Here is a 26,541-nt window from a genome sequence, read left to right as displayed (position 1 = left end):
GGGGTTTTGGTTTGATTCCTACCTACATGCGGCAAATACACGCTTGGTGCTTTCAATGGGCTTTGCTTTGAGGGATGTCAAAGTGCTTCTGAAAGGCAGATCCTTGCTGCTTTCTCCAAATTCCAGCAGGTTAAACTGAGGCCAGGAAAGGGACAGAGCCCTGATCCTTTGCCCAGGGGTGTAGCAAAATCATCCCTTGAATAGGGCCAGACATGAGACTGTTATAAAGAATCTGGTTCAATGCTAAGGAAGCTGGGACAGACCCATCTGTAAGGATCTATAGAAATTTCTAAGGTACATTAAAACCTTGATGCAAATCTAAATAACACCTCATTTCTACATTTCTAAGGGATGTCTTGAGTCGATCCTTAAACATTTTGTTAGGAGGAGAAAATGAGGCTTGGTCAGTGGTTTGGCCATAACTACAGGTCAGCTTCATGAAAGTGAAACTTAATGAAGCCATCGAATCTTCTGTTAATAAAGTCATAGAATCATAGATTTGGGTTGGAAGGGACCTTAAAGCTCCTCCAGTTCCAACCCCTGCCACGGGCAGGGACCCCTTCCACTGGAGCAGCTTGCTCCAAGCCCCTGTGTCCAACCTGCCCTTGAACACTGCCAGGGATGGGGCAGCCACAGCTTCTCTGGGCACCCTGTGCCAGCACCTCAGCACCCTCCCAGGGAAGAGCTTCTGCCTAAGAGCTCATCTCAGTCTCCCCTTGGGCAGGTTAAAGCCATTCCCCTTGGCCTGGCCCTACAGGCCCTTGTCCCAAGCCCCTCTCCAGCTTTCCTGCAGCCCCTTCAGGCACTGGAGCTGCTCTCAGGTCTCCCCTTCAGGAGCCTTCTCTTCTCCAGGCTGCCCCAGCCCAGCTCTCTCAGCCTAAACGTTTGCCTTTGCTATATTTTGACTTGATTTCATGCTACCTTTAGGTACCCAGATCCCCCAAATCCCACTGGGGATGCTCAAGAGTCGGGTGGGAGAGCATTTGAGCAAGAAGGGCACCACAGTGTCTTAAAATCTCCCATTGCCAGTGTGACGACTGGGAGGATTCTTCCCCCCACCCTGAGATGGGAAGAAGGAAAACAGGGATGGAAACACCTTGCAGATGATGGAGGGATTACCCTACCTGGTCCTCCCCTCCCAAATCCCCATCCCATGCAAGCAGCAGCACTGAAGCCAAGATCAACACACACTTCCCCCCCCATCCCTATGGTTGTGGGACGCATGAGCCCTGCCTGGTCCCGCCCCTGCCCGCCCTCCTCCTCCTCCCGGGGCTATATAGGGATGCGCGGCCGGTGCTTCTTCCACTCGCCGCTGCGCCGGTGCTGCGGAGCCGCGTCCCCTTTTCCATCACATGGCCCTGGCCGGGACCTGAGCCCTCCGCTCCGCAATGAAGACCATCATCGCTGCCTACTCCGGGGTCCTGCGAGGTACGGGCCGGGGGGGGGCCCGGTGGGCCAGATCCAGGGAGGATGCTGCAGCGGGGGAGCCGCGTCCCTGCGATACAAGATGCGGGGTGGGAGCAGCAGCAAAACGCTCCTCTTCATTATATATATATGTATATATATGTCCCTCTTCTTCCTGCTTGCAGGAATGGGTGTTTAAGAGGGGGGGAAAGCGATGTGCAATGGCGGGGAGGCTGCTGCAGCTTGTTTTAAAGGTGAGGATTACAGCTCTTAGAGCGAGCTCGGGAGGTCGGAGCCGCTCTCCTGAGGCTGTTGCAAAACGGGTCTGGCTTATCTTCAGTGCGTTTACACCTTGGTGTAGCGTGGGCGTGTGGCACTTGCTTTAAAATGAGCCTTTCTTTTATCTCCTTGTGGAGACAGGAAGGAAACAGTAGTAGTGTGCATGTGAAATTCAGTGTTGCAGCCGCCTTTTGTAATGCCGTGTTTCCCCTCATCTACATCAGCGGAGCGGGTGTGGGGGGGGAATCACTGCTGGTTCTTGTTGATTTACAACGGGGAGATGGAGATTCGGTGTGAAAGGAAGGTTTTATGTGAAGAGGAACAGCCGGGTTTGTGTTGACAGCCCTATATGCCCTGGTAAAGTCGCTTCCTTCACCAGGAGGAGCAGGTTGGGTGTCGGTGGCTGACACCCATCATGGGCAGAGCTGCTGAGATATTGAGCCCTTCCTGCTGCAGGCTGAAACTTGTAGGTTAAAGGTCTTGGGGATACAATATGGGAAAGCCCAAACTGCTCCATTGTGTGCGTGTAAAGGCAGCTCCAGGGATCAGGCACAGGGTCACGGAATGGTTTGTGCTGAAGGGACCTTAAAGCTCATCCAGTTCCAACCCCTGCTATGGGCAGGGACACCTTCCATAGAGCAGCTTGCTCCAAGCCCCTGTGTCCAACCTGGCCTTGAGCATCACCAGGGTTCTTGTGTAAGTTCAAGAAGTCTGAAGCTCCTCTGGGAAGCTTTGGGACTTGCAAATAGCAGGGGCTCTGCAGGACAATGCGCCTGAATCGTTTACCCTGCGGTCTGCGGAGGGCTCTGCAGTGATTGCTCCCAGTGTCTTGCTGAAAGCTTTCTGCCTTGACAAAGGAAGCTGTGAATTCCTCCTGGGATGGAGACACCTGTGAAATGGCTCTTGAACAAGCGAGTCATTAGCAGAGCTGAGAGGACCTGAAGTGGTGAATTAACCCCTGAGCTCTTGCTTTCACGCTGTGTTCTGCCCAGGTGTGTAGAGCTGTTGGTGCTCATATCTCAGGTATTAGACATGCACTGATTCATTAGATATTAGCACTAATATTAGAGATGGACCTGTGGGGTCAGTTGTGAACCAAGTAAGGGAAAAGATCAACATGTTTTTATCCATGCTCGCATCTGGTCCTTAACTTGCTTATGCAACTAGCAGAAAACAAGTGATGTTTTGAGCTGAGAGAGGTCATTTGACTTAACAGCATGTGAACTGTTCTGGAGAGTTAACTGCAAGCCAAGCAGGGAGAATAAATGATTCAAGAAGCCTATCAAATACGTAGGGCTGGCCCTCAGTGGCCACCTTGTTGGCACCGGTGTGTTAGCGATGGATCTAGGCCATGTGCATAATTCAACATGGGCTGTGGTTTAGGGACAGTGATTGGCCTCATCTCTAGATAATCCTGCTTAGGGATGGAAAGCTGCCTTAGCTCTCCCCAGGTCAGTTTTCCTCTGAGGCCCCACCTGGGCATCCTGGAATGATATTTGTGCTTCCCTTACTCATTTCTTCATGTGCTTCTGCCTGAGGGAGATGGAGATGTTGCCTTGGTGACTGCAGCATCCTCCAACGCAACCTCTTGCTGGTTCTGCAGCCTGCCATGGGCGACACGGGGCAGGGCCAGCTTCAAACCTGCCTTGTCCAAGCAAAAGCCAGAGGAGCTCACATTCAGGCTGGGCTTTAGGGCTCATGATGTGGGAACCCATAGGTCAAAGATGGGCAGAGATGACACGGTGCAGTGCTTCACACATGGGACCTCACATGCTGCTTGACTGTGCTAGGTAACTTCCCCTACTACACAGGTTATTTAGAACAAACCCATTAGGTTTTCTTACCTCCCCAAATGTCTTTTCCAAGTATCTTGCCTATGCAAAGGGCTGGCTTTAATGGGGTGAGTGTGAATGGCTCATACTGTCCTTTAGTGTCTTCACTCTTGCTTGCCCAGCTCACGCTGTCCTTTAGTGTCTTCACTCTTGCTTGCCCAGCTCATACTGTCCTTTAGTGTCTTCACTCTTGCTTGCCCAGCTCATACTGTCCTTTAGTGTCTTTGGTCTTGCTTTCCTAGCATCTGGATTTGTCCCAGGGCTTGTAAATTTGGCTCCAAGTCTGCTCCTAGTTAAAAATAACCCAGGTGGAGGCATCTGCCCCTCTTTATCCCTCTCTGTGTGTGTGTGTGCAGGGGGAGCTTTCTTGGCCACCAACCCAGGACTGCAAATTCAGAGCAGACCTTGGACCAGTGCCTCAGGCTGGATGAAGCTTCGAGATCCTTTGGGTAGGAGGGGTTGTCATCTCCTCATCCTGACCTGACCCACTTTGGCCACGGGCTGTCCAGGCGCTCTTCTTGTGTTTGGCAGAGCAGTGGGAAGGTGCTTCACTGTCCTGAGGAAGAATACTACATCCTCCTATGGAGCCAGTCTGAGAGAGTTGGGGTTGTTCAGCCTGGAGGCTCCAGGGAGACCTTATTGTGGCCTTTCAGTTCTTAAAAGGGGCCTATAAGAAAGATGGGGAGAGACTTTTTAGCAGTGCTTGTTGTGATAGGGTGAGGGGTGATGGGTTTACACTAAAATAGGGAGATTCAGGCTGGATGTAAGGAAGAAATTCTTTACAATGAGGGTGGTAAAACACTGGCACAGGTTGCCTGGAGAGGTGGTGGATGCCCCATCCCTTCAAGGCCAGGCTGGGGGTTGGAAGAGATGAGCTTTGAAAGTCCCTTCCAACCCAAACCATTCTATGATTCTAATCTATGGGTCTATTATTGTGGCCAGAGCATTGAAGGTTTCTCCTTTGCTGAAATATCTTTTCTATTCTTACAAAGTTTGGGGTGAGGAAGATGAATTTGCTTAACTTTACCTCGTAGCTACTCTTGTGCTGTACCTGATGCTTGGCACACCTCACTTCTGCTTTGAGGGCGGATTTGGATGCTCTGGTTTTGGGAGCAGAACATCAGTTCTAGCTGTAGTGACAGCTAGACAAAACCGCATAGGAGGTAGAGGTCTGGACTTGCTCATGACTGCACCCTTCTTTCAGAGCTCCTACCTGCCTCTCTAGGATGCTGTAGGATGCTTCCCTTCCTCATGTCGAGCACTATTCAGCCTTGTTGACTTAATCTAAACTGCTGGCTGGTCTAGACTCATGGTTACATCACTTTAACCTGCTGGTGACTGAGTCCAAAGGTCAAGTTCAGTGCTGTGAGTAAATGCTGACCCAACATGAGATAAACGTCATATTGAATCTGTTTACTTGCTACGCGCAATCCCAGCTTCTCCCTACAGGGGCTGAAATGGATGTTGTTGTCACATATCCCTGTTAACTGTGTTGTTGACCTCCAGTTGGAGGCATTCTTCACTACAGATAAGGTGGGATCACTGAGTAGTAGCCTCCTGGGGCATGAGCAAACTGCTGTGTAAGCAAACAGGGCAGGAGAGCCATGCCCCACATTGGTAATCTGTCATTCTCCCACATAAGAGTCATTATCTCTTACCACTAGCAACAAAACTGGAAGTGAAGAGAGCTTGTGCTGGGGCATCTGGGTAAACCCAAGGCACAGAATAAGTGCTGCTGCTCAAGGGGGTTTTACATGTGTCACATTGGATGTAGCAGCTTGTCACACAGACTCCTGCTCTTGCATGGGAGGCTGGGCCCTCACAAGGATGCTAGTGTTGGTCTGTATCTAATCCAGCTTTGTTATGCTTCCAGTGTCAGCTTCTCTGCCAAATATGAGGCTCAAAATGCCCATTTCAACCTTCTGCTTTGGAGGATCTCATTAGCTTTTCCTCTGAATAAGCTGTGTGGTGCAGCATCATTCTGGGCCAGGAATTAATGTACTGGTGGCCTTGCAAAGGTGGCGGATGAAGCTTGGCTTTAACAAGCTTTCAGTGTATCTTAACTGTCTGTAACACTTGTTCTGCCCCCTCAGCTAATTTATTTGGCTGATGCTTAATTAAATGCTGTCAATTGGGTTTTCTGTTTACTTCCACTCCTGTGGCCATTGGTTCTGCCTCTGTGCCTTGATAAATCACAGCAGCTGAGTACTTCATCTGAAGCAAACGGTGCTGGATGTGCACCACATGCTGTTCCAGCACAGTGTGTGTTGCAGGCATGAGTCTAAAGCCTGGTGAAGCCCTTCATTGACTCCAGTATCTCCTTGGTAGCATCTTCTGCATCTGATGATGGCTGGAATTGGATGATAGAAGTAGAGTGAGCCCATCACTGGCTCACTACTGGGAAGAGCTGGGTCATCTCGGTGAGCTTCCTTGAGAGGCTTGCACATGGCTCCTATCGCTGGGCAGCCGTGAGGTCTCCTGGAGAAGTCACTCCTGTGGTTGTGCTGACAAGTAGCATCCTTGAGAGCCAGGCATGGGTTAGTGCATGGAGCATCACCACTGATGCTTCAGAGTGTGCAGTGGGAGTTGAGGGTCTCAGGATCACATCTGAGACCAGCAAAGCTGTTGCTAAGATCTCTACTGTGTAAGCATAGAATCCCAGACTGGTTTGGGTTGGGAGGGGCCTTAAAGCTCATCCAGTTCCAACCCCTTGCCACGGGCAGGGACCCCTTCCACTAGAGCAGCTTGCTCCAAGCCCCTGTGTCCAACCTGGCCTTGAGCACTGACACAAATGGAGTATTTACCCCAATGGATTGCCAAGGCTGTGACCTCAAACATCTGGGCTGTGCAGTTCTAGAACAGGTTCCCTGTGAGGCCAGCATGGGGTAAGCAAATGCCTTGAGCAGTAGAAGATTGAGGTTTGTGTTTCTTCAAGATTTAAGTTATTTCCTTGGGAAAGCACTGATACAAATGGATACCAAAGGCTGGGGTACATGGTATCCTTCTGCCTCAAAGGTAATCACAGCCATGCCTAATGGGCCTTATTAAACTTGATCATTAGGCTAATGCATTTCCTGTGCTTAATTCTCCTTTGGGCTTTAAATGTGTGAAAGATGCTTGGTGTGGGCCCACAGGTGAGCTTGAAGGGTTTTCTTTAGAGATCTGAACCCAAGTGTCACTTTTGGGTTATTCTGCTGTGGATGAGCCCCAAACCCCATATTTCTGAGGGGTATCAAAGCTCTTCTGCTCTGTGTCACCAGAAACCCGTCTGCTTCTGCAGAGCATGGAGGGTCTTCCCAAAAATGCCTCCTACCTGCTTCAGCTGAAGGAGAAAGGAGGCAGGGCTTGCAAGGGGAGGGTTCTATCACAAAGTGCTGTTAAACACGAAGCTCAGGAAAGGCTGGAAATGGCTGTTTCAGCACTAAAATCTGTAGCTTCCCAGTCTATATGCACTGGATCCACCTGGAGTGGGCAGCTTGTTGGTGCAGGGGCACATTATGCACAGGCAGATGCACTTGTGGGTGACACCTCTGCCCCTTTCCATTGCCCCTTGACTACTTTCTGTCCTTAACTGGCAATTAAATGCTAATGCCCAGCCCATGGTAACTATTGGCTTTGGTGCTGGAGAATCTTTATCCATGAAGGATGCTTTTGCTTTCAGCACATAACTGACCCAGGACACCACTTGTCCAAGGGCAGGTGTTTAGCTGCCTGCTCTGCCTTGTCTGCCAGGCCTGAGCCTTCCTCCTGCCTGCAGGAGTTGAATGTCAGCACAAAGAGCTTTCATGTGGTTCAGGAAACAAGCTGCCAGGTTGACTCCTGCTACCCAATGCCAGTCTATTTGCGGGGCTAGCAATGCCTACAATGTGCTAAAGCATCTAGGAAATGCTGAAGTACAAACGCAGGGAGGGATGAACAGTTGTTCTTTGTGGGGGAGGAGGATAGGGAGTTAGGAGATCCGAGGCTGCAATGCTGGATTCATCAGCCAAAAGATGTTTTGGTAGTGTATGTAGGTCCAGGAAGGATAAATTACATGGGGGTGGGCTTTTATTATGGATCACAAATTGGCTCTATGACTTTTGGCTTGTTTTGAAGGCATGGACATATAGACATAGACACCAACATCGCTAAAAGCTTCCTTTAAGCTAGTATCTTAGGAGTCCTCAGACCGTATGAGGTCTGTCCTGTGCAATTCTGTAAGCTGGGTTTTGGGACAGCAATGGAAGATGTCTCTTGGCTGTCTCTCAGCAGGAATGATGGAATTTTCCTAACCCTGTAAGGGTGATTCAGACTCTGTAAGGAATGGGATGGAGTTCATCGCTTGCCCCAGTCTGGGGATTTACTGCCCAAGAGCGGCAGTGTGGGACTTCTGAATCTTCCTGCTCTAGTGCTGCAGTCAGTGTACGGTGATGGTTTAACTCAATGCATTCTCCTGTCTCGTCTCAAATGGAAGAGATACTTGCTGGATTCACTCTTCAACTCTGCTTCAGACTCTCAGTGCTGTAGGTTGCGGTTTCCTGGCAGTTGCAATGACATATCCTTGACCAAAACTTGCTCTGCTTTGGGGTAGCTAACACCCAACCCATTGCTAGGACTGTGCGTTCAGTGTAGACTAAGCACAGTGCAGGGTCTGAGCTCTAGATTAAGGCTGCAGCCTCCTCTGTGGCTTCCTGTTGATGTCCTTTACCAGCAAGGAGGGATGCAGCTGTCACTGTAGGAACTTGTGAAGGTTTAACAGTAAATGGCATTTAAAAGGGGCTGCAGAACTATCACAGCAGCTCTGCAGTACATGAATGCTATCGCCTCAACTATCACCAAGGGCAACAGTTAGCAAAGAGTGGGGAGATGCTTCGTGTGTCTAAAGGATGCAGCAGTGAACGTTGCTTTGTAGAAACTACCAAAACCTCCAGTACTTTCTATATCTACAGCAAAAGCTCTTTGCCATCGTTTTCACTTGACTCAGAGTGAGCACTTGCTATGGTATCCCCACTAGCAGTGCCGTGTCTTGCCGACACCACCAAGGACTGAACCCATTTGATATAATATCTACTTAGCAGCTTCACACCCCTTCTAATAACAGGCCGATCCTTCAACAGACAAGGAAATACGTGAACACCTCCTGGTTTGATCATAGGGCAGCAGCTTGGTTTGTGTTTTAGCCAGTTATTAGGGTGCTCGTAAAATAACGGAGTGAAGGGAAACCCATTTGCAAGTGCTGCTTTCTGGAGGTTGTTGAGCATACAGGCAAATCCTGACTGCAGTGGGTGGTTCCATATAGAAATCAGGTCTATCCCTTCATTTTTACTTGGTTTTCTTCCCACTTCATTAGCTTAAGCTTCTAAAAGAGTGGATCTCAGCTTCTACCTTCCTCACATGCTGGTTTAGAACCACTGGTAGTTTTCCTTACCCTTGGAGAGGTGGATCCTTGGGGTCATGGGTTGAGGTGTTGCTCAACCAGCCCTTTAACTGTTCTGGGTAAAGCTGGAGTACAGCGCTCGAGCACGTACATGGGAGTTGTGCAACAGGCCTGGCCAAGGGTGAATGAGCAACAGCTCGCCTGTGCTTTGGGGCTGCTGATCTTTATCTCATGGTGAAATCATGGGTTTCCCTCTTTACTTCCAAGGACTGGCACTTGGAAGTGGAGGCGGCTGTTAGGATGATGTGCTAATGGCTCTGCACTTCTATGGTCAAGTAACTACAGGCTTGCTTAGGTGGGAACGATGCTACCCAGTAATTCCCTCTGGCATCCAGAAAACAGGATGCTTGTGGATGGCAGTCCTTCCCTTTCCAGGATGCCGGAACTCCATGGGAAATATTAGCTTCTGACAAGCCTAAAAGCAAACTGTGTGAGCGTTGATTTCAGATCTCCTATCTGAAAGGCAACTGTTGGTTCTCTTTGCTCAGTAACTTCATTTCTTTCCCTTAGGCACAGGATCGAGCATCCTTTCATCCCTGCAGGACTTGTTCTGGCTATCGAAATCTAAAGTGGAGAAACAACTCCAGATCATCTCTGTGCTGCAATGGGTCCTCACTTTCCTTGTCATGGGTAAGCAACACCTTGTGGCCTAAAGCAAAGCTTTATTTTTGCCTTAATTCTGGATGGAATTGAGTCAAAGTGTTTGATATAAGCATTAATTCCTGGGGGGGTGTGGGGATATTGTAAAGGACAATGATGTTTTGGCACTTAGTGACTTGATGTGGCTCTAGACAAACATAGGAAGGACCCCCTGATGTTTAGCTCAGTCTGTGTCTACCATACAAATAGGACTAAAGCAGTTGCAAATCTCTTACTTGACTCACTCATGGGAATGTCCACAGAGGAGAGATTGCTTAGAAGCAGCTGATGCAACTGATGGCAGCCATGCCTTTCTCATGGCTTTGTCCCCTTCCAAGAAGTATTTGTTAACCCAGTGAAACAATAAAGACTGTTGGTCTCTGGGAGCTTGTGTTATCTGAAGCCTCAGGCTGCTCTGCTCCACAGTGTTGACAATTAAACTGGAGGAAGATGCTGGTTGCAGTCAGTCAAGTCTTGCTGTTCCTTCCCAAGTTAGTTTGTGCTAAAATCAACACGTGGGATCCCACCCAACTGTGGTTGGGATCTCTGGCACCCTGGTGGGATGGCTGCTGTAACGTGTGGAGGATTTGAATAGCTGTGGAAGAAACCCCCTTGGTGTGGGTCACAAAGAAACCCTGATGCTCTTGCCCTTGGAAGCAGCTGCTCTAACCCGGAGGTAGGGACAGGACAAGGCACGGGGTTGGAACTGGATGAGCTTTAAGGTCCCTTCCAACCCATCCCATTCTTTATTATAGAATACAGACATGGAGATACCATGAAGGGGAGGCTGGGGTACTTCAAAGCTTTACAGGAAGCTGCCTCAGCCCTCCATAAGGGGTTTTCAGCTAAATCCGATTTGATTAGGGATTAATGACATCAGGTTGAGAGTAAGACTGTGGTATAGAAGGGTCAAGAGGCAAGGGGTATAAATGCAGACCAAAGCCTGATGCAGCCTTGTTTTCTTCTCTTTCTTGGACCTATGCAGGTATTGCTTGCACTTTAATCCTCATGTACATACTGTGCACAGATTGCTGGGCCATTGCTGCTCTATATTTAGCCTGGCTGGTATTTGACTGGAACACGCCAAAGAAAGGTAAATACTGCTCACTAGATCCTTGCTGTTTAAGTGTCCCTGTTGTCACATTGAGATGGACTTCCTCATGATGAGTGACTTCCCTTCTTAGTGGCACTTGGCTGCATCACTGACCAGAACAATTTGCTGGAGCATACGAATGTCAGCCCTTGGCATAAGCAGTGATTGCAGGTTTTACTGATGCTGAGGGTAATACAGGATAACATTCACTAATATCACACCATAGGTGGATTTTAGCAACGTAATTAAAAGGTTTAGGTTCTTCCTTTAGGTCAGAAAGATCTACATAAAGACTGAAGGTCTTGCTGACCTCTCCAGCTCTTGCAAGGTTCAGTTTAGGGCATGGCTATTGGGATGTGGCTCCCCTATGGAAGCAGTGTTGCTGGAAATGAAGCAAAGCTATCCTTATAGAAACCAGCTTTGAGAACCCACTATACCAATGGCAATAAGTGTTGGCGACTCATTTTATAGCCAGCTTAGCCCAGTTCTCCACTGCTCCAAGACACTAAAATCACTCAGGATCTTGCCCTTTCCCAAAGAATGAATCTGAGGTTAACAACAAGCTGTTTCTATCTTGAATTACCCCTTGCATGACTGCAACAGACCAAATCGGATGTTACCTTTAATCTGTAGTTCCCTGAAGTCCTGAGCATGGAGGTTTCCATCTGACTTTAATGAAGGATGCAGGTTTTCCACACAGAGGAATGGAATTGTTGAGGTCTCTAATGAGACAGCAGACAATCTGGCAGCCTTTAGGCTTCTTGGTGGGCACCCATGTGGAAAGAGCTTGGAAAACACGTTCTTCTCTTGCCCTTCAGGTGGCAGAAGATCCCAATGGGTGAGGAACTGGGCCATATGGAGGTACTTCAGGGATTATTTTCCAATAAGAGTAAGTAACAGTTTAACTCGATGTGTTGGGACTGTTTGAGGCTGACTTGTAATAACCCCTGTGGAGATGATGTACCTGTATTAGTCTATCCATAACCCTAACCTGTGAGCAGGGCACGGCTTACTTACCATTACTATACTACTGCTTGGAGCTGTGGTTATGAAACGCATCACCACTGATGGCATCATTCCTTGTAGGAGCTCCTACTTCTGATGGCCTTATCACCAGGCTTCTGGATGCCAGCTGCCCTGGAGCAGTGAGGCTCCATGTTCAGCTCTCCAGCTGCTGTGCTGCAGCAGTCCTGTGTTTGGCCCTACCTCTGTTCCTCTCTTGTAAATGTAGCTCAGCTCTGGTCTGCTTTCCAGTTACACCCTCGGGCAGCAGTGTATTGGGTAGGAATATCTGGGAGCCCTGCGCACAGGGTCCTACTGCTTCGTAGGGAGCAGGGAAATCAGCTCTGAAGCCTGGCTGCCTGGGGCAAGGGGGTTTCCAGCAGCAGGAATAGCTCTAGTTCTCCATCTTCCATCATCACAGAATCCCAGCCTGGTTTGGGTTGAAGGGACCTTAAAGCTCCTCCAGCTCCAACCCCTGCCACGGGCAGGGACCCCTTCCATAGAGCAGCTTGCTCCAAGCCCCTGTGTCCAACCTGCCCTTGAACACTGCCAGGGATGGGGCAGCCACAGCTTCTCTGGGCACCCTGTGCCAGCGCCTCAGCACCCTCACAGGGAAGAGCTTCTGCCTAAGAGCTCAGCTCAGTCTCCCCTCGGGCAGGTTCAAGCCATTCCCCTTGGCCTGGCCCTACAGGCCCTTGTCCCAAGCCCCTCTCCAGCTTTTCTGCAGCCCCTTTAGGCACTGGAGCTGCTCTCAGGTCTCTCTTGTATTTTCCCTGCACACAAAGCACAGGGCTGAGGACTGCAGAATGAGCTGAGGGACTTGGAAGGGAGCAGGGTCCAAATTTAGGGAGGTGGGAACTCGATCCCCTTTGGAAGGACACCAGTCAAAAGGACTATTATGTAAAGCTGTTGGCAAGTCCTACTCAGCCTGAGCAACAGGGAGGGACTTTGCTATGGGCTTGTAATGAGCTACTCACCCCTAAGATAGTCCTGCCTCAAAGCAGCAGGGAATCCAGTTCCAAAAGGAAGCCAAAGTGGCATAGACTGCATTCCTCCTTGGCAAAGTCACTGGAGCCTTCAAGGTGCCTGAACATGGTCTTGGTGAACTTGCTGCTATTAACAGGTAATTCCTGGCAAGTGGACATGGAAAAATGCTCCACAGCAGCACGGGCAGCAAGTGGCTGTGGTCTCATAGCTAATGGAGAACAGAGCGTGCTCTAGTGTCGGCGCCGGGTCTCAAATGTGGGGTCTTCTGGTGCAAAGACCTCAGTATTGCAACAAACCCTGCCTTGATGTTTAAGGCTAAAATGGGACAGCTTTTCCTTGGGGCTTGATTCAAGAGGGTCCCAGTAATGGCTGGTCCCCTTGTTTCACCCCTCCTTTGGTGTCTTAACCCGTCTTCATGCTGTGTACCAGCCATGGGGTCAGCTCACTGTAGATGATACTGAAGTTTAACAAATGGGTTATTCAGATAGGTTCAGATTCTCTGCTGGTTTCAGGTAAACACTTGCTACTTCATGCAGTCCATTCACGAGAACCCTTTATGGCTGCAACTCCTTTGTCATTAAGGGGGTGGAGTTGTGCAAGGTTGAGAGCCCACTGGTAAATAGTATGGAGAGGCTGAACATGAGGGCTCACAGCTTATGGATAACTCCTGCCCCTGCTATGAATCATGGAAGAGTTAGGGTTGGAAAGGACCTTAAGCTCATCCAGTTCCAACCCCCTGTCATGGGCAGGGACACCTCATACTAAAGCATCTCACCCAAGGCTTCATCCAACCTGGCCTTGAGCACTGCCAGGTTCAGGTATGAGTGCATGGTTAAAAGCTGCTATAGGGATTGTGGGACTGGGAGGTGCTGGAGGTTGTTTGCAGTCATGGGACTGATCTTACAGGTTGATCCATTAATATTATCACTATAAGGAGTGGTACCAACCACTGGAATGGCTTGGGCGTGAACTTGCTGAGAGCATGGGAACAACCTGGATAAGCTATTGGCCTGTATCGGGTTAATAGGGAGACTGGTCCAGAGAGGATCACTTGTTTAAACCTGTCTGCAAAATTCACCTTCACTGTGCCCTGAACTGTCTCTATAATGGCTTAGGGCTCAGTTTGTCTCCCTGGCTCATGGTTTAAGGTAGTCATGTGCTGCATCTCACCCTGTGTCCACTGGGCACTGTGAGGGCAAATCACTGCAGTGACAATCTCACCAGTGCCACTTGTAATGCTAAACTCTGCTTCTTCAAGCACTGTATAGAGCTGTGCTGCTCGCATCCATATCAGCACAGGTGCCACCTGTGTTAGGACATTAGCTCAGATGTTACTCCTTTTCCTGGAAAGAAATAGGAAGCAGTTTTGCAGATGTCATTCCCAAAGCCCTAAGGCCACATTCCCGGCAATAGGGACCCAGGTCCCACTGGGTGACTGCAGCACCATCAACTTGAGAGGGGAGGCCTCTTGGTTTAATGTCCTCAGTGGCTGCAGATCTGAAGGCCAGGTTTGTACCTGGCTGAGCTCTACCTGTACTCCTTGTACCTTCTCGTACCTGGCTGGTGTGAGTCAGTCTTGAGGATGAGGGCTGGGTCTGACCAGACTGAAATGCTATCAGTGCTGACCTCAGCCATATGCTAGAGCTTGTGGCTGGGTTTCATAGGCTCCTGGAATGGTTTGTGCTGGAAGGGGCCTTAAAGCTCCTCCAGCTCCAGCCCCCTGCCATGGGCAGGGATGCCTTCCACTAGAGCAGCTTGCTCCAAGCCCCATCCAACCTGGCCAATGCAGGTGGATTTGGGAGCCAGCCTGAATGTTGCTCAGCTCCTCAGCCTGAGCACGGGCCATCCACAGGCACAGGGCTTCATGCAGCTCCTCTGACAGTGGTCAGCTATTTTAGGGCACTGGCAGCTTACATTTGTCTGCTGCTTAGTGGTTGGCCTTGCAAACAGTGCTTTAAGCTTAGCAGTGCGTGAAGCAGCGGAGGAAGCCTCCAGGGAGCTAAATCCTGGTGCTGCAGTGCCAGATAAAGCCCAAGCTCTTGCATGGGGCTGCCGCAGAGGCAGGCCAGGTCCCCTGCTGATCTGCGGGTGTGATGTTGGCATCTAAAGGTCTCCTAGGTAGAGAAGCATCACCTGAGCATGTGAACACTGCTTATCTCCGCAGGCAATAGCACTTCAGATAGCGAAGGCTGCAGACCTTTGGCTCACCTTTGTCAAGCACTTCAGATGTGCGAAGTAAAAGCTCAGCCTCATGCTGAGGTCATAGAATCGGCTGGGTTGGAAAAGTCCTTTAAGCTCATCAAGTCCAACCTTTACCCCATCACTGAGCCATGTCACTAATAGTGTGGGGATGGTTAGAGCAGGGGCTGCTCCAAGCTGCTGGCTTGGGTGCAGTGTTTGTCTTGCACTCTGTGCCTTCGTGGCCAAGCTTCTCTTGAAGCTCTTGTAGATAACTTAGAGAATGGAAACGTAGCTGAGTTACAGAATGGCAATGGAGGCTTTTGCTTCCTGTGCCTGATTGAGGGAGCCTTGGGCAACAGGTTGGAGTCTTGGGTGATGTGGTTTAGTGTAAGGCATCCCTGCCCATGGAAGGGAGTTGGAACTGGATAATTTTAAGGTCCTTTCCACCCCAAACCATTCTAGGGCTCTATGGAGCACAGTGGTAACACTGATAGCCCGGAGGGGTCTTCAGGTCCTGGCCTGCCTTGCAGATAATTTGTTCCATAGCTGGGTGTGACGCAGCTAATTGCAATTGTTCAGTAATTTTGCAAGTTTATGTGCTCACTGCTTGGATCCTGCAGGATGAGATCCAACTTTCTGTTTGCAGGGAGGCTGAGCACCCACACAGAGCACTCACTTCCATCCAGCTCTTTGGCTCCTTGCGCTGAGCAGCAGTGTCCTTCCTCCACGCTTGAATGTGCTACTTATCCTGTTCCTACAAATCAAGTTGGCAGTGCAGTTCTTTGGACACAGTGGCACTCAGTATCGCTGTTTTACCAGCATTGCTCCGTTTTATTGCCTCTGTTGGCAGGTTTATATCTGTTAAAAGAAATCCGTTATTACAAGATCAAAGATGGACTTTGCTCCCACTGGAACAGGCTTGGTGGCAGCCAGCAGCTGGGAACAGACGTGTTAGGGCAGTGGGGTGAAGGTCCAGCATCGGTCCCAGCACTGTAATCATCCAGCTGGGATGCAGCAGGGATGTGCTGCTTCTGAACCATTGGGTGAGCACTGAGGCTTCGAGGAGCTGGGGCTGGAGGACACCTTGAAGGCAAAAGGAAGGCTCAGAACAGTTGCAAAGGTGTTGTCAAATGGCAGCTACAGCAATTCCTTCGACCAACCTAAGGTAGCTCAGTGCTTGTCAAGGGGAGTGCTGTGAGGGTGGCATAGGGTGCCCAGAGAAGCTGTGGCTGCCCCATCCCTGGCAGTGTTCAAGGCCAGGTTGGACACAGGGGCTTGGAGCAAGCTGCTCCAGTGGAAGGGGTCCCTGCCCGTGGCAGGGGTTGGAGCTGGAGGAGCTTTAAGGTCCCTTCCAACCCAAACCAGTCTGGGATGCTATGAGTAGTGGAGAGTGATTTCTTCCCATGGAAATCTTCCATCTTACTTGAGACCAGCCATAAACTATTACAGCACTTGAAATTCCTCCCTCTAAATACATTGAGGGAGATGTAAAGGCTTTGCCTTTGCTGTTGTCAGCTCTGACCATGAGCTTATGCATTAGCAGATCTAAGAATCACAGAATACCAGGTCGGAAGGGATTCAGGACCTGCACACCTTGGTGTACAAACCTGCCTGATGCCTGGTAGTCTGCAATTGCTCTGGCTCAACTTGGCTAGAGGAAGACTTCTGTTAACTCATCTACTGTGGGACAGCTTGCGGAGGGTAGTTTCAGCCTACATAGGATAAACTGGGTACAAGCACATGTGTATGCACACCAGGCTGACTCTCAGCCCTGTAAACCACTATTTGTTGCTCACCAAGTCTCCAGTGATGCTCAGATACCCCATCCATGGGAGGGCAGAAGGGGAGTATGTAGTGAGTTGGTTCCCTGCCCACCCCTTGCCTTGCTCCCACACTACTTAGGAGCATGGAGAGCATCACCAGCCCTGTGGCTCCGTAACAGGAGGTCTTGGAGAGCAAACACAGTGATAAGGCTGGAGCTTGGCTTGGGCTCATACAGGTTATGCAAGCAACGGGCTCCACTGGGATCTGGGTGTCCTGGCACGTGGTGGAGGGGCTGGAGCAGGGCGCTAGTAGAACAGCGTGTCTTGTGTATGAGGGAGATGTGGCTCTGCCAAGCTTGGCTCACGAGCACCTCGTGCTCCAGTGACAAGGACAAACCCTCTGCTTCAGTCGCGTTCCTTTGGAAGCAACTGTGCTTGGGGCAAGTAAAGGGATGAGGCTTGGAGCCTGGAAACCACCACCCTGTCCTGACGGGAGAATCATAGGATCAGTGAGGTTGGAAAAGCCCTTTAAGCCCATCCAGCCCAACCCTTTCCCAGCAGTGCCAAGGCCACCACTGCCCCATGGCACTGAGGCCTCGCAGGGCCGGTGCCTGCAGCCCTGCCCTGGGCAGCCTGTTCCAATGCCTGAGCACCCTCTGGGGCAGGAATTGTTCCTCAGCTCCATCTAAACCTGCCCTGGTGCAGCTTGAGGCCGGTTCCTCTTGTCCCATCCCTTGTTCCTTGGGAGCAGAGCCCAGCCCCTCCTGGCTCCATCCTCCTCTCAGGCACTTGTAGGCAGCCATCAGGTCCCCCCTGAGCCTTCTCTTCTCCACACTGAACCCCCCAGCTCCCTCAGCCCTTCCCCATCACACTTGGGCTCCAGGCCCTGCACCACCTCCATTACCCTTCTCTGGATCTCAGTAGTCCTAAGGAGCTATAAGGAGTCGTCGTTGCTTCTTATCCATCCAATACATGTGTTTGTAGTCACCAAGCCTTGAGCTTCTCCTACAACTGAGTCGAGCTGACAGATGAAGGGGTTGCTTCCATATTGCTGCTTCTTTCTCTTCAACCTGGAGCATGGTTTCCAGTCTATATCCTGTGAGCTGTGGTCTGAACTGGCTGAGGAACACCCCTCCCACTGTGGGGAGTGAAAGCTAAGTCACTATTAATCAGGGAAGAAGGGAAAGGGGAGGAATGATGACTTGGTGTGACACAAGCCATGGGGCTTTCAAGAGCCACTGCAACCACAGGCATCCATCCACACAAGCTTCCTGGAGCTCTACGAGACCTCAAGGGAAGGGTGAAGATGGGGCAGTCAACTTGCTTAACCCGCTGCTGTGTCATGTCTGTCCTGCAGCTGCTGGCTGCAATAGCACAGCTAAAGACAGCGTTGGGACCGTGGGGAGGAGGGAATCAGGTTTCTGGGCATGCTGCTCCGGCGTGATTCAACAGCACAGGAGTCAAACAAGTGCCTGCTGCCAAAGCACAGGGGGTGTGTAATGCTGATGTGATGTCTTGGAAAGCTGTACTTTTTCCTATAGGAGCTCGCACAGACTGACCTTTGCCTGTGCGGTTTGAGGGATGGGGTGTGCTTGTTTAACACCTCATCCCAATAGTGCCGTGTAAGGGCTTGTAGGTGCTGCCCCAATCTTTTGGGGTGTTGTAGGCAGTGAAACTGGGACCGTTGCAGCGTGAAACAAGTTAAAGTTGATCCCATCTTCTTTATATAGGGTGATGCAGCAATCCGTGTGTGCTGCTGGGGAAGATGCTCTGATGCATGGGGTGCTGCTACTTGCAGCATCAAGAACCGCTGATAGCAGTGGAACCAAGGCATGGGTTGGGTTGTACATGGCTAAAACAGCCTTGGAAACAGATGAGTAAAGGGTTAGGAATATTGCACAACCCCAAACCAGTATGATCAGTGTTCCTGGAACCATGCAGCAATCAAAGCACTGTGTGGATTGCTCGAGATGTCTTGTTGGTGCTTTGGCATATAGGTCAGAGCAAAACCTGCTGTGAGAGGAGGGCTGGTTTCCAGTGGTAAGCCACCTTTCAGCACACTTTCCCTCTTGGAAGGTGCCCAGGAGGAGCATTAAGTGGTTAGGTCTGTTTTCAAGTGTTAAGCAAACTCAGGTTTGTTATGGGACACTGATTTTTACGGTGTTTTTCCTTCCACGTACTGGGATGAGAGCCATTGAGAGAGAGGGCCTGGAAGGAGGCGTAGCTGTGGCTACAGGGCCATGAAGAACGTGGTTGGTTTGGGGAAGAGGCTTGCAAGGATGAATACCCTTGGGAGGAATAGGGAACCAAAGGGCACAGGCTGCTGCAACCCAACCCCTTATTCCTGCTTGGCTGGCAGTTGCCTTGTGGTTAAATCAGCCTGTTTATGCTGCTCCCTCTGCTTGGGGGACTGAAGTCTAAGTGGCTGCTCTTACCACAGCCTCTGTAACCCAGGATAGCTCATATCCCAGCTCTTGGGCTGCTCTTCCTGGTGGGAAGAAAAACAAAAACTAAGGAATTTGGCTTTATCTCCACTTTTCCTTATTCAGAGAATCATAGAATAGTTCGGGTCGGAAAGGACCTTAAGGTCATCCAGTTCCAACGCCCCTGCTGTGGGCAGGGACACCTCACACTAAACCATGGCACCCAAGGCTCTGTCCAACCTGGCCTTGAACACCACCAGGGATGGAGCATTCACAACTTCCCTGGGCAACCCATTCCAGTGCCTCAGCACCCTCACAGTAAAGAACTTCTTCCTTAGAGCCAATCTAACCTTCCCCTGTTTCAGTTTGAACCCATCACCCCCTGTCCTATCACTGCAGTCCCTGATGAAGAGTCCCTCCCCAGCATCCTTGTAGCCCCTCTTCAGATACTGGAAGGCTTCTATGAGGTCTAAAGCTCTTATTGCCTGTGCTCTTATTATCTATTATTATATGTATTATACAGAACTATTATCTAAAGCTGTAATTACCTCTGAGGTCTTCTTACCTGTAAGTGTCTGTCTTCATGTGAGCTCTTTTCTTTCCCAGCTGGTTAAAACCCACAACCTGCTGACCACCAGGAATTACATCTTTGGGTACCACCCACACGGCATCATGGGCTTAGGTGCCTTCTGCAACTTCAGCACAGAGGCCACGGGTGTTGGCCAGAAATTCCCTGGGATCCGGCCATACCTTGCTACCCTGGCTGGGAACTTCAGGATGCCCATTCTGAGGGATTACCTCATGTCTGGTGGTAAGTGCACTGTGGTCCTGCTTAGAATCAACCAGGTTGGGAAAGCCCTTTAAGCTCATCCAGTCCAACCATCCCCAGCGCTGCCAAGGCCACCACTGCCCCATGGCACTGAGGCCTCGTCTCCATGGGGTGTGAGCACTTGCAGGGCCGGTGACTGCAGCCCTGCCCTGGGCAGCCTGTTCCAATGCCTGAGCACCCTCTGGGGCAGGAATTGTTCCTCAGCTCCATCTAAACCTGCCCTGGTGCAGCTTGAGGCCGTTTCCTCTTGTCCCATCCCTTGTTCCTTGGGAACAGAGACTTGTCTCTAAGCTCTCTTCCCTGCTTTCAAGTGAAAAGCTGTCAAACTCATGTAACCACTCTGGTAGTATCACAAACATTGCTTCCCTATAGTCTTCCAGAGGAAGCTCTGAATAGATATGACTGTCTTAGGCTGTGGGGGACCATTGCTCCTCTGCATTCCTTCTTAATTCAAGGATGCTCCTGGCCAAAGGCAGAGTAAAGCTATCTGGCATCTGTGGTGTGGAAGATGGCGATGTGGAAGCAAGTTGTCTTGGTTATCATTAAGAAGTTCTGGTAGATGATCTTAAGGTCCTTTCCGACCCTAACTATTCTGTGATTCTATGATTCTAAGTTGCCTTTGAAATGTAAATACTGTGGCTAGCTCTGCTCCTGGGCTTACTACTACATGAGCTGTCATGCATCAGGGTCTTATAGTGGTGACAAATACCCTCTTCATCTAACCACATCTTTAGATGTATATCAGGAGCAAAGAGTCTGGGGTATTACATAGTTTCTGATGTTCAGAAGAGCCTCTTCCCTGAATGTACTCCTATAGATGACAAGGATTAGTCAGTGATATAAGTTTGCTGAATGATCTTAATAGTCTGTTCTAAAGGATTTCAGTATTTTAATGATGGAGGGCTTGTATGTTAGGACTGAGCAGAGGAAACAGTGTTGACAGCCTCCAGAAACACTGTTCTTGCATGACCTGAGCTTCCTTTTCAGAGCGAGGATGCTCATAGGTTACATAGAGATGGGGGAGTAACATTTCTAGATGGTGAATTGAACCCCCCAGTGCCCTGTTTGCTGTTCCTGGAACAGATTCACCCATAAATGGCTTTAAAACAGGTATCTTACTATAACATTTTGGCTGGATCTTGACTCTGGGCTAGGGAGGGGATAGGAGTGGCTGTACTTGGCTCTGATTTGGTAGGTTTGACTGTTTCCAACATTACTGCCTTCATTTAGAAGGGAACTGACTGGTTCTAGAGCAGAAAAGGTGTTTGTCCCTAGGAGGGGCAGTATCTCCATCTGGTTTCCATCTTCCTGCACTGAAGTTGCTGTGTGAAGTCTGTAGTTCCCATCACTTGGGAATTCCACAGGACAGCAGCATGTGAGAAGTCGGGATCTGCTTCCCAGTCTATTGGCTGTGAACTTCCATGTGTTGCTTCAGTTGCCCTGCAGCATCAGCCTTTCTATATTTAAATACAAAACCATGCTCAATCTGCTTAAACCAAGTCTTGTAGGCAGCCAGAGCTGCTTCCCTCCTCTTGGAATGAGGGTGGGAATAGCTGTTAGCAGCAGCATTGCTGGCTGGGCTGGCTTGGCTATTCCTGAGCATTACAGTGGAATCGGTGGGAGTTTCTGGCTCCTCTGCACTTAGGACTGAAGCAAGACAAGATCTCATGGACACAGTTACCTTTCTGAAAGTCACAATTTGTCTTCACTTCCCTATACTGGAACTTAAGGATGTCACTGCAAAGGCTTTAACATCAATTGGGAAGTGCTGGTAGTTTCCTCTATCCTCTTTAATGGATGAACCACTGAAATATGTCTATTGGTGCAGTCATATGTGTTAGGATCACTGAATTGGCTTAGTACTGCTGCATATGACAATGTTTTGTAGCCTGCTAGAGATTAAAGCTGCAGCAGGGACCCTCTAAGCCATTAGATGGCCAGAAAATCCTATATACTGTGTAAATGTGCTAAAGAGCATAACTTAGCAATGGCTCCGTGTCTCATTGCATTTGCTGGAGGAAGGATTTCAGTGCTGTGAGCAGTAGTAAGCTCCTCCTACCAAGTGTGAAATGCCTCAGCATAAATCTGTGCTGCCCTGTAAACTGATGCTATGCAGTCAGTGTGAGCTTTGGTGTGGAGAATGGGAGGAGTCCAAAGGGTTCTGGTGGTCCTATGGAGCAGCAAGCACAGGCTGAGCCTTCCGAAGGAAGCACGGTCAGAAGTGTAGCTGTGCTGAAAGAAATGGGCTTTTCATCTTCAAATCCAGCTGATCTGTCCCAAGGGAAGCCTGGAGCTGGGATTAGGCGGTGACCTTGATGCTCGGATACAGACTAAGGCCTGCCAGCTTGCTCCGTGGAATTCCACGGAGGCCATTCATCATTTAGCTCGTGGCTCAAGCGATGACTGCCAGGAGATGTGCACAATCAGCTGCTCAAATTAAATTGAGTAATGCTGCCCTTCCTAGTGCAATGACCTGAAAGCGCTCAACACGGGCGTGTTGTGTGGATGGGAATGGGGGCGATGGCATCGCTTCTCCTGGGTTATCCTGGCATGAGCAAGCTCGGACAATAACTGTAGGGTAAAAACACAAGTTTTAGGAGGAGACAATCAAACTTCTTAGCACTTTGAGAGCAATAGAGAAATTGAAGGTATCTCACTGGGCTGAATGGTAAGACCGTGGAGTGGGGATTGGTGCTTTAAGGTAGGGACTGCTTTGTAAAGCTGCAGTGCTGTGACTGGGAGTGCAGCCCTATCCCAGTCTGGGATAGAGGGAAAGACCTTCCCAATCGCTTGTCTCAGAGTATGGATTTACTGAGCACTCTGTCCTGTACATCTCTTTCTTCCCAGGACAGCAAAGGATTCTGCTGTTGTCATGCAGGAGCTTGGTGTTATCTAAGAAAATGAATCATCTTCCAAATGATCTCATAATAGATTTGTCCATTTACTCTTTGTATCACTAAAGTCAAAAAACAGCCTATTCCACTACTTGGTTTTGATGAGGAACTGGTCAAATTCAGACTCTTACTCATCAAAATACAACTGCTCTGCTTCCCCCTAAGCATAAACCAGCTCTTACTGCAATGTTTACTTGGAGGGAGATTATCTTAAACCTATTTATTGCCTTTGGCATCACTAAGCTCAGAAGATCCTTGCGGAAGTCTTGCGTTAAGGCAACTATTAGAGGGTTGCTTTTGGAGTTTGACTCAGCCTAGTGCTGTCCAGGTCTATTAACTGCTTGCTTAGCCGAGGAGCAGGTTGCATGATCACACACCCAACCCTCGATGGCCATAGGGAATTGAACAACTCGCCGCCAAGGCACAAAGCTCTTGCTACACACACGGCTTCAGGATCATCTTAATGTTGTGTCTTGACCCTTCTGTCTCTTCTGGCTATGCAGGTATATGTCCTGTGAACCGTGACAGCATAGACTACATCCTGTCCAAGAACGGCAGCGGCAACGCCATCATCATCGTGGTTGGAGGAGCAGCAGAGTCCCTGAACTGCACCCCAGGGAAGAACTCGGTGACGCTGAAAAACAGGAAGGGATTTGTCAAACTGGCCCTACGGCACGGGTAAGAGTCAACCGCAGTGCTAGAGCAGTGCTGGTAGCATGTGGAAGGTGCTTTTATCCCCTAAAGCAGCTGGTGTCTTGGATGGATGCTCCTTTCTGCACTTGCTGTGCTGTGTGGATATATGCCCAGAGCACCAGACATGAGTCTGTCCTCTGGCTCGTGAGCAAGGGACGGGGTAGGAAGATGCCTAAGACAGCAGAAGGCTTCCAGAGCAAGGTGGCTGTAACCTGCATGGGACATTGCTGATGCAGCTCCCGAGATCCCATGTGTCTGAAATGGGACGTCCATCAAAAATCAGACATGAGAATATAGGGAAGCATGGTTTTGAGCAGTGTGGTCTAGTGGAAGATGTCCCTGACTGTGGCAGGGGGTTGGAACTGGATGAGCTTTAAGGTCCCTTCCAACACAAACCATCCTATAGAACCATAGGATCAGTCAGGTTGGGAGAGATGCTTAAGATCACAAAGTCCAACCATTCCCCAGCACTGCCAAGGCCACCACTAACCCATGTCACTGAGGGCCTAGTCTACATGAGTTTTTGACCACTTCCAGGGATGGTAACTCCACCATTTCCCATGATATTCTATGATAATCAATATCTGACTGGGAAGTGTTTTGTGTGCCCATCGCCAGTTCAGTTCTTCTGTGTGCCTTGTATCGCATCAAGTCTGACTTATGTCAGTGCCTTGTGCTGCAAACAAAGCTCTGGCCAATAGAACCTGCAGTTTGAAAGAGCACCCATGAGTCAGTGAGGTGCTGCTGTACTGACCACAGACCAGGGGTGTATGGTCTTAACATCTTTCCATCTTCTAGTGCGGACCTGGTTCCTGTCTACTCCTTCGGGGAGAACGAAGTGTACAAGCAAGTGATCTTCGAGGAGGGCTCCTGGGGAAGATGGGTTCAGAAGAAGTTCCAGAAGCACATCGGTTTTGCTCCATGCATCTTCCATGGCCGTGGTCTCTTCTCTTCCAACACGTGGGGGTTGTTACCTTACTCCAAGCCCATCACCACTGTTGGTAAGCTCTTGGTATAAATGTGCTATGCGTTCTTCTTTAGGTAGTGGCATACTTTATGCCATACCCCTGCTCTAGCTTGAGTCTTGACTGTAAAACTCTATTTTCCCTTGTATATAAAGCCTTGCAGCACAGCTGAGAGTGAGCTAGAAGAGTTTGCAGAGGCTACAAGCCTTCTATCATGCTCTATTGCCAGACAGCTTTATAAGCAAGCTCTTTTGGGGAGGAAAAGATGCTGCAGCTGCCACCTTCTCTGCTCTTGGCTAGCTAAAGCCAGAAGCTGTCTGCTTCTCCCTCCTAGGACTGGCACTGTGATACTTTGGGTTGGCTTTAAGAGTCAGCTATAACTTGCCTTTGAGTCTTCCAACCCGAAGCAGCAAGGCTTTGTGGGAAAGAGAAAAGAGCTGGTTGGTTTATGTGGTGGGTACGGGGGAATGCACAAGAAGTGCAGCTTGTGGTCTTGGTTCCTGTTAACTGAGGAGGGATTTGTCACTGTAAGCAGAAGAAAGTAGGACTTCCCAAGCCTTTACACAGCAGAGGCTCTGCTTTGTAGCTGAAATGGATTTGGGCATCGCTGCAGATGTGATGAGGGTGGTGGTGGTGGTGCAATTGTGCTTCGGAGCCTAGCAAAACCAGGAACCAGGCAAACATCTCCTGTAATGGCCAGCTGTGGACGTGCTGAACCACCATAGCTGTGGCCATAGGACAAACCTCCAGGTTGTACAGGAGCATTCAACCTAACACATGGCTCTTTCCCTTTCTTTATCAGTTGGAGAGCCCATCACCATCCCCAAAATCTGCAATCCAACCCAGAAGGAAGTGGACTTCTACCACAGCATGTATGTGGACTCCCTGATCAAACTCTTTGACAAGTACAAGAGCAAATTTGGCCTGCCAGAGACTGAGGTCTTGGAAGTGAACTGAAGGGACTGGTTGAGCATCACCTCCCTCTCTCGGAATCAACCCATCTTCTCCAGGAATCCAAGCTGTCATCGTGTACTTGAAAGCATGTGTGGGTGTATGTGTCTTTCCAAGAAAGTGTTTAAAGTATTGCTAGACCACTTTAAAAATAAAGAAAGGCTTTACTTTAGATAAACCCCATTACCAACATCTTTCTATCCAGAGACAAAAGCACAACTCCCCATTGCTGTGAGGATTTGGATAGGGGGAATGATTGCCATTGCCATCTGCTCTACAATGCTGTTGGATTGCCAGCAATGGGTTTAGAAGCATTCCCACAGCTACTGTCCCCACTAGCACAGGCTATTTTGGGAGAGTAGAATCCATCTGGTTGACTTGACCAGCAGTATTACAGGCGTGTTGCACAAGGGTGATGCTGAGATGTGCTTCTGTTGCACAAGGGTATTTCTGCTTTTGGATAAACCCTTTCTGACAGCACAAGCAGAAGGTGCCTGCTGTGGCACCTACCACGGATGGTGCAGGGAAACCAAAGGGTATGAGTCCAATGGACCTTCATTATGTGGTAGATACTTTGGTGGCTTCATCTTCCCCACTTGTACTTTGAATGTCAGGCTAGAAGCAGGTCTGTCCCTATGCTGCTTGCACATAGCTGGAAATAGGGGACTGCTTCACAGCCACAAGACTCCAAAGGCAAGTTCTATGGGAGCAGTGGGATGGTGCAATGGTGTTGCAAACCCATAGGGGTAAGTAGTTTTGTATCCCAAAAGCATTTGGGGAAAGCTAAGAGTAACTTCTGCCCAAAGATGGCTTTTAACTATTCCGTCCAGTGAATGTAAAGGAGTAAGTAGCCTTGCCTCGTGTAGGATCGACAGCGAGTGACTTTTACAAGTGTTTTATCAGATGTTTACCTGGTTGTTAACGCTGCCTGTAGTGAGATCTCTTCAGAGTACAACGTGTTTGTGTGTAAACCTGAAACATTGCACTACTTGCATGTCTGACCTGCCTTTCCAATGGTTGGTTGAGCTCCAAAATGTGCCTTTCTTCCAAGCAAGAGGATGGTACTTCACATTCCTGGAGTCTTGCCTCTCTAAAGACAAATGTTCATCTGTCATATTTGATAGATTATTATATTGCAGAGTATTGGGTTTTTTTGTACAAATTTATAGAAATAAACTTGGGCAAAACCA

General features: G+C 49.4%; 1 protein-coding gene across 1 annotated transcript; it reads left to right on the top strand.

The window, feature by feature from the left end:
• Positions 1-1,275: 1,275 nt before the first annotated feature.
• DGAT2 (diacylglycerol O-acyltransferase 2) lies at positions 1,276-26,541 on the top strand. The gene is made up of 8 exons (XM_061458137.1): positions 1,276-1,428; positions 9,442-9,561; positions 10,556-10,663; positions 11,482-11,552; positions 19,626-19,830; positions 23,246-23,420; positions 24,234-24,436; positions 25,203-26,541. The coding sequence occupies exons 1-8, from the start codon at positions 1,389-1,391 to the stop codon at positions 25,355-25,357; spliced, it is 1,077 nt and encodes a 358-aa protein (XP_061314121.1). The 5' UTR covers positions 1,276-1,388; the 3' UTR covers positions 25,358-26,541.

Source organism: Pezoporus flaviventris, unplaced genomic scaffold (genome assembly GCF_033815535.1).
Source record: "Pezoporus flaviventris isolate CSIRO_AGI_PZ_B2104156 unplaced genomic scaffold, CSIRO_AGI_Pfla_v1 ptg000025l, whole genome shotgun sequence".
NCBI classification, from domain to species: Eukaryota; Metazoa; Chordata; class Aves; order Psittaciformes; family Psittacidae; genus Pezoporus; species Pezoporus flaviventris.
This window is presented reverse-complemented; position numbering and strand designations above follow the sequence as displayed.

Coding starts and splice junctions, on each gene's coding strand:
- DGAT2 (XM_061458137.1), top strand. CDS start 1,389: ATGAAGACCATCATCGCTGCCTACTCCGGGGTCCTGCGAG. Junction 10,664..11,481: donor CTGGAACACGCCAAAGAAAG/GTAAATACTGCT, acceptor CTTGCCCTTCAG/GTGGCAGAAGATCCCAATGG. Junction 24,437..25,202: donor CAAGCCCATCACCACTGTTG/GTAAGCTCTTGG, acceptor TTTCTTTATCAG/TTGGAGAGCCCATCACCATC.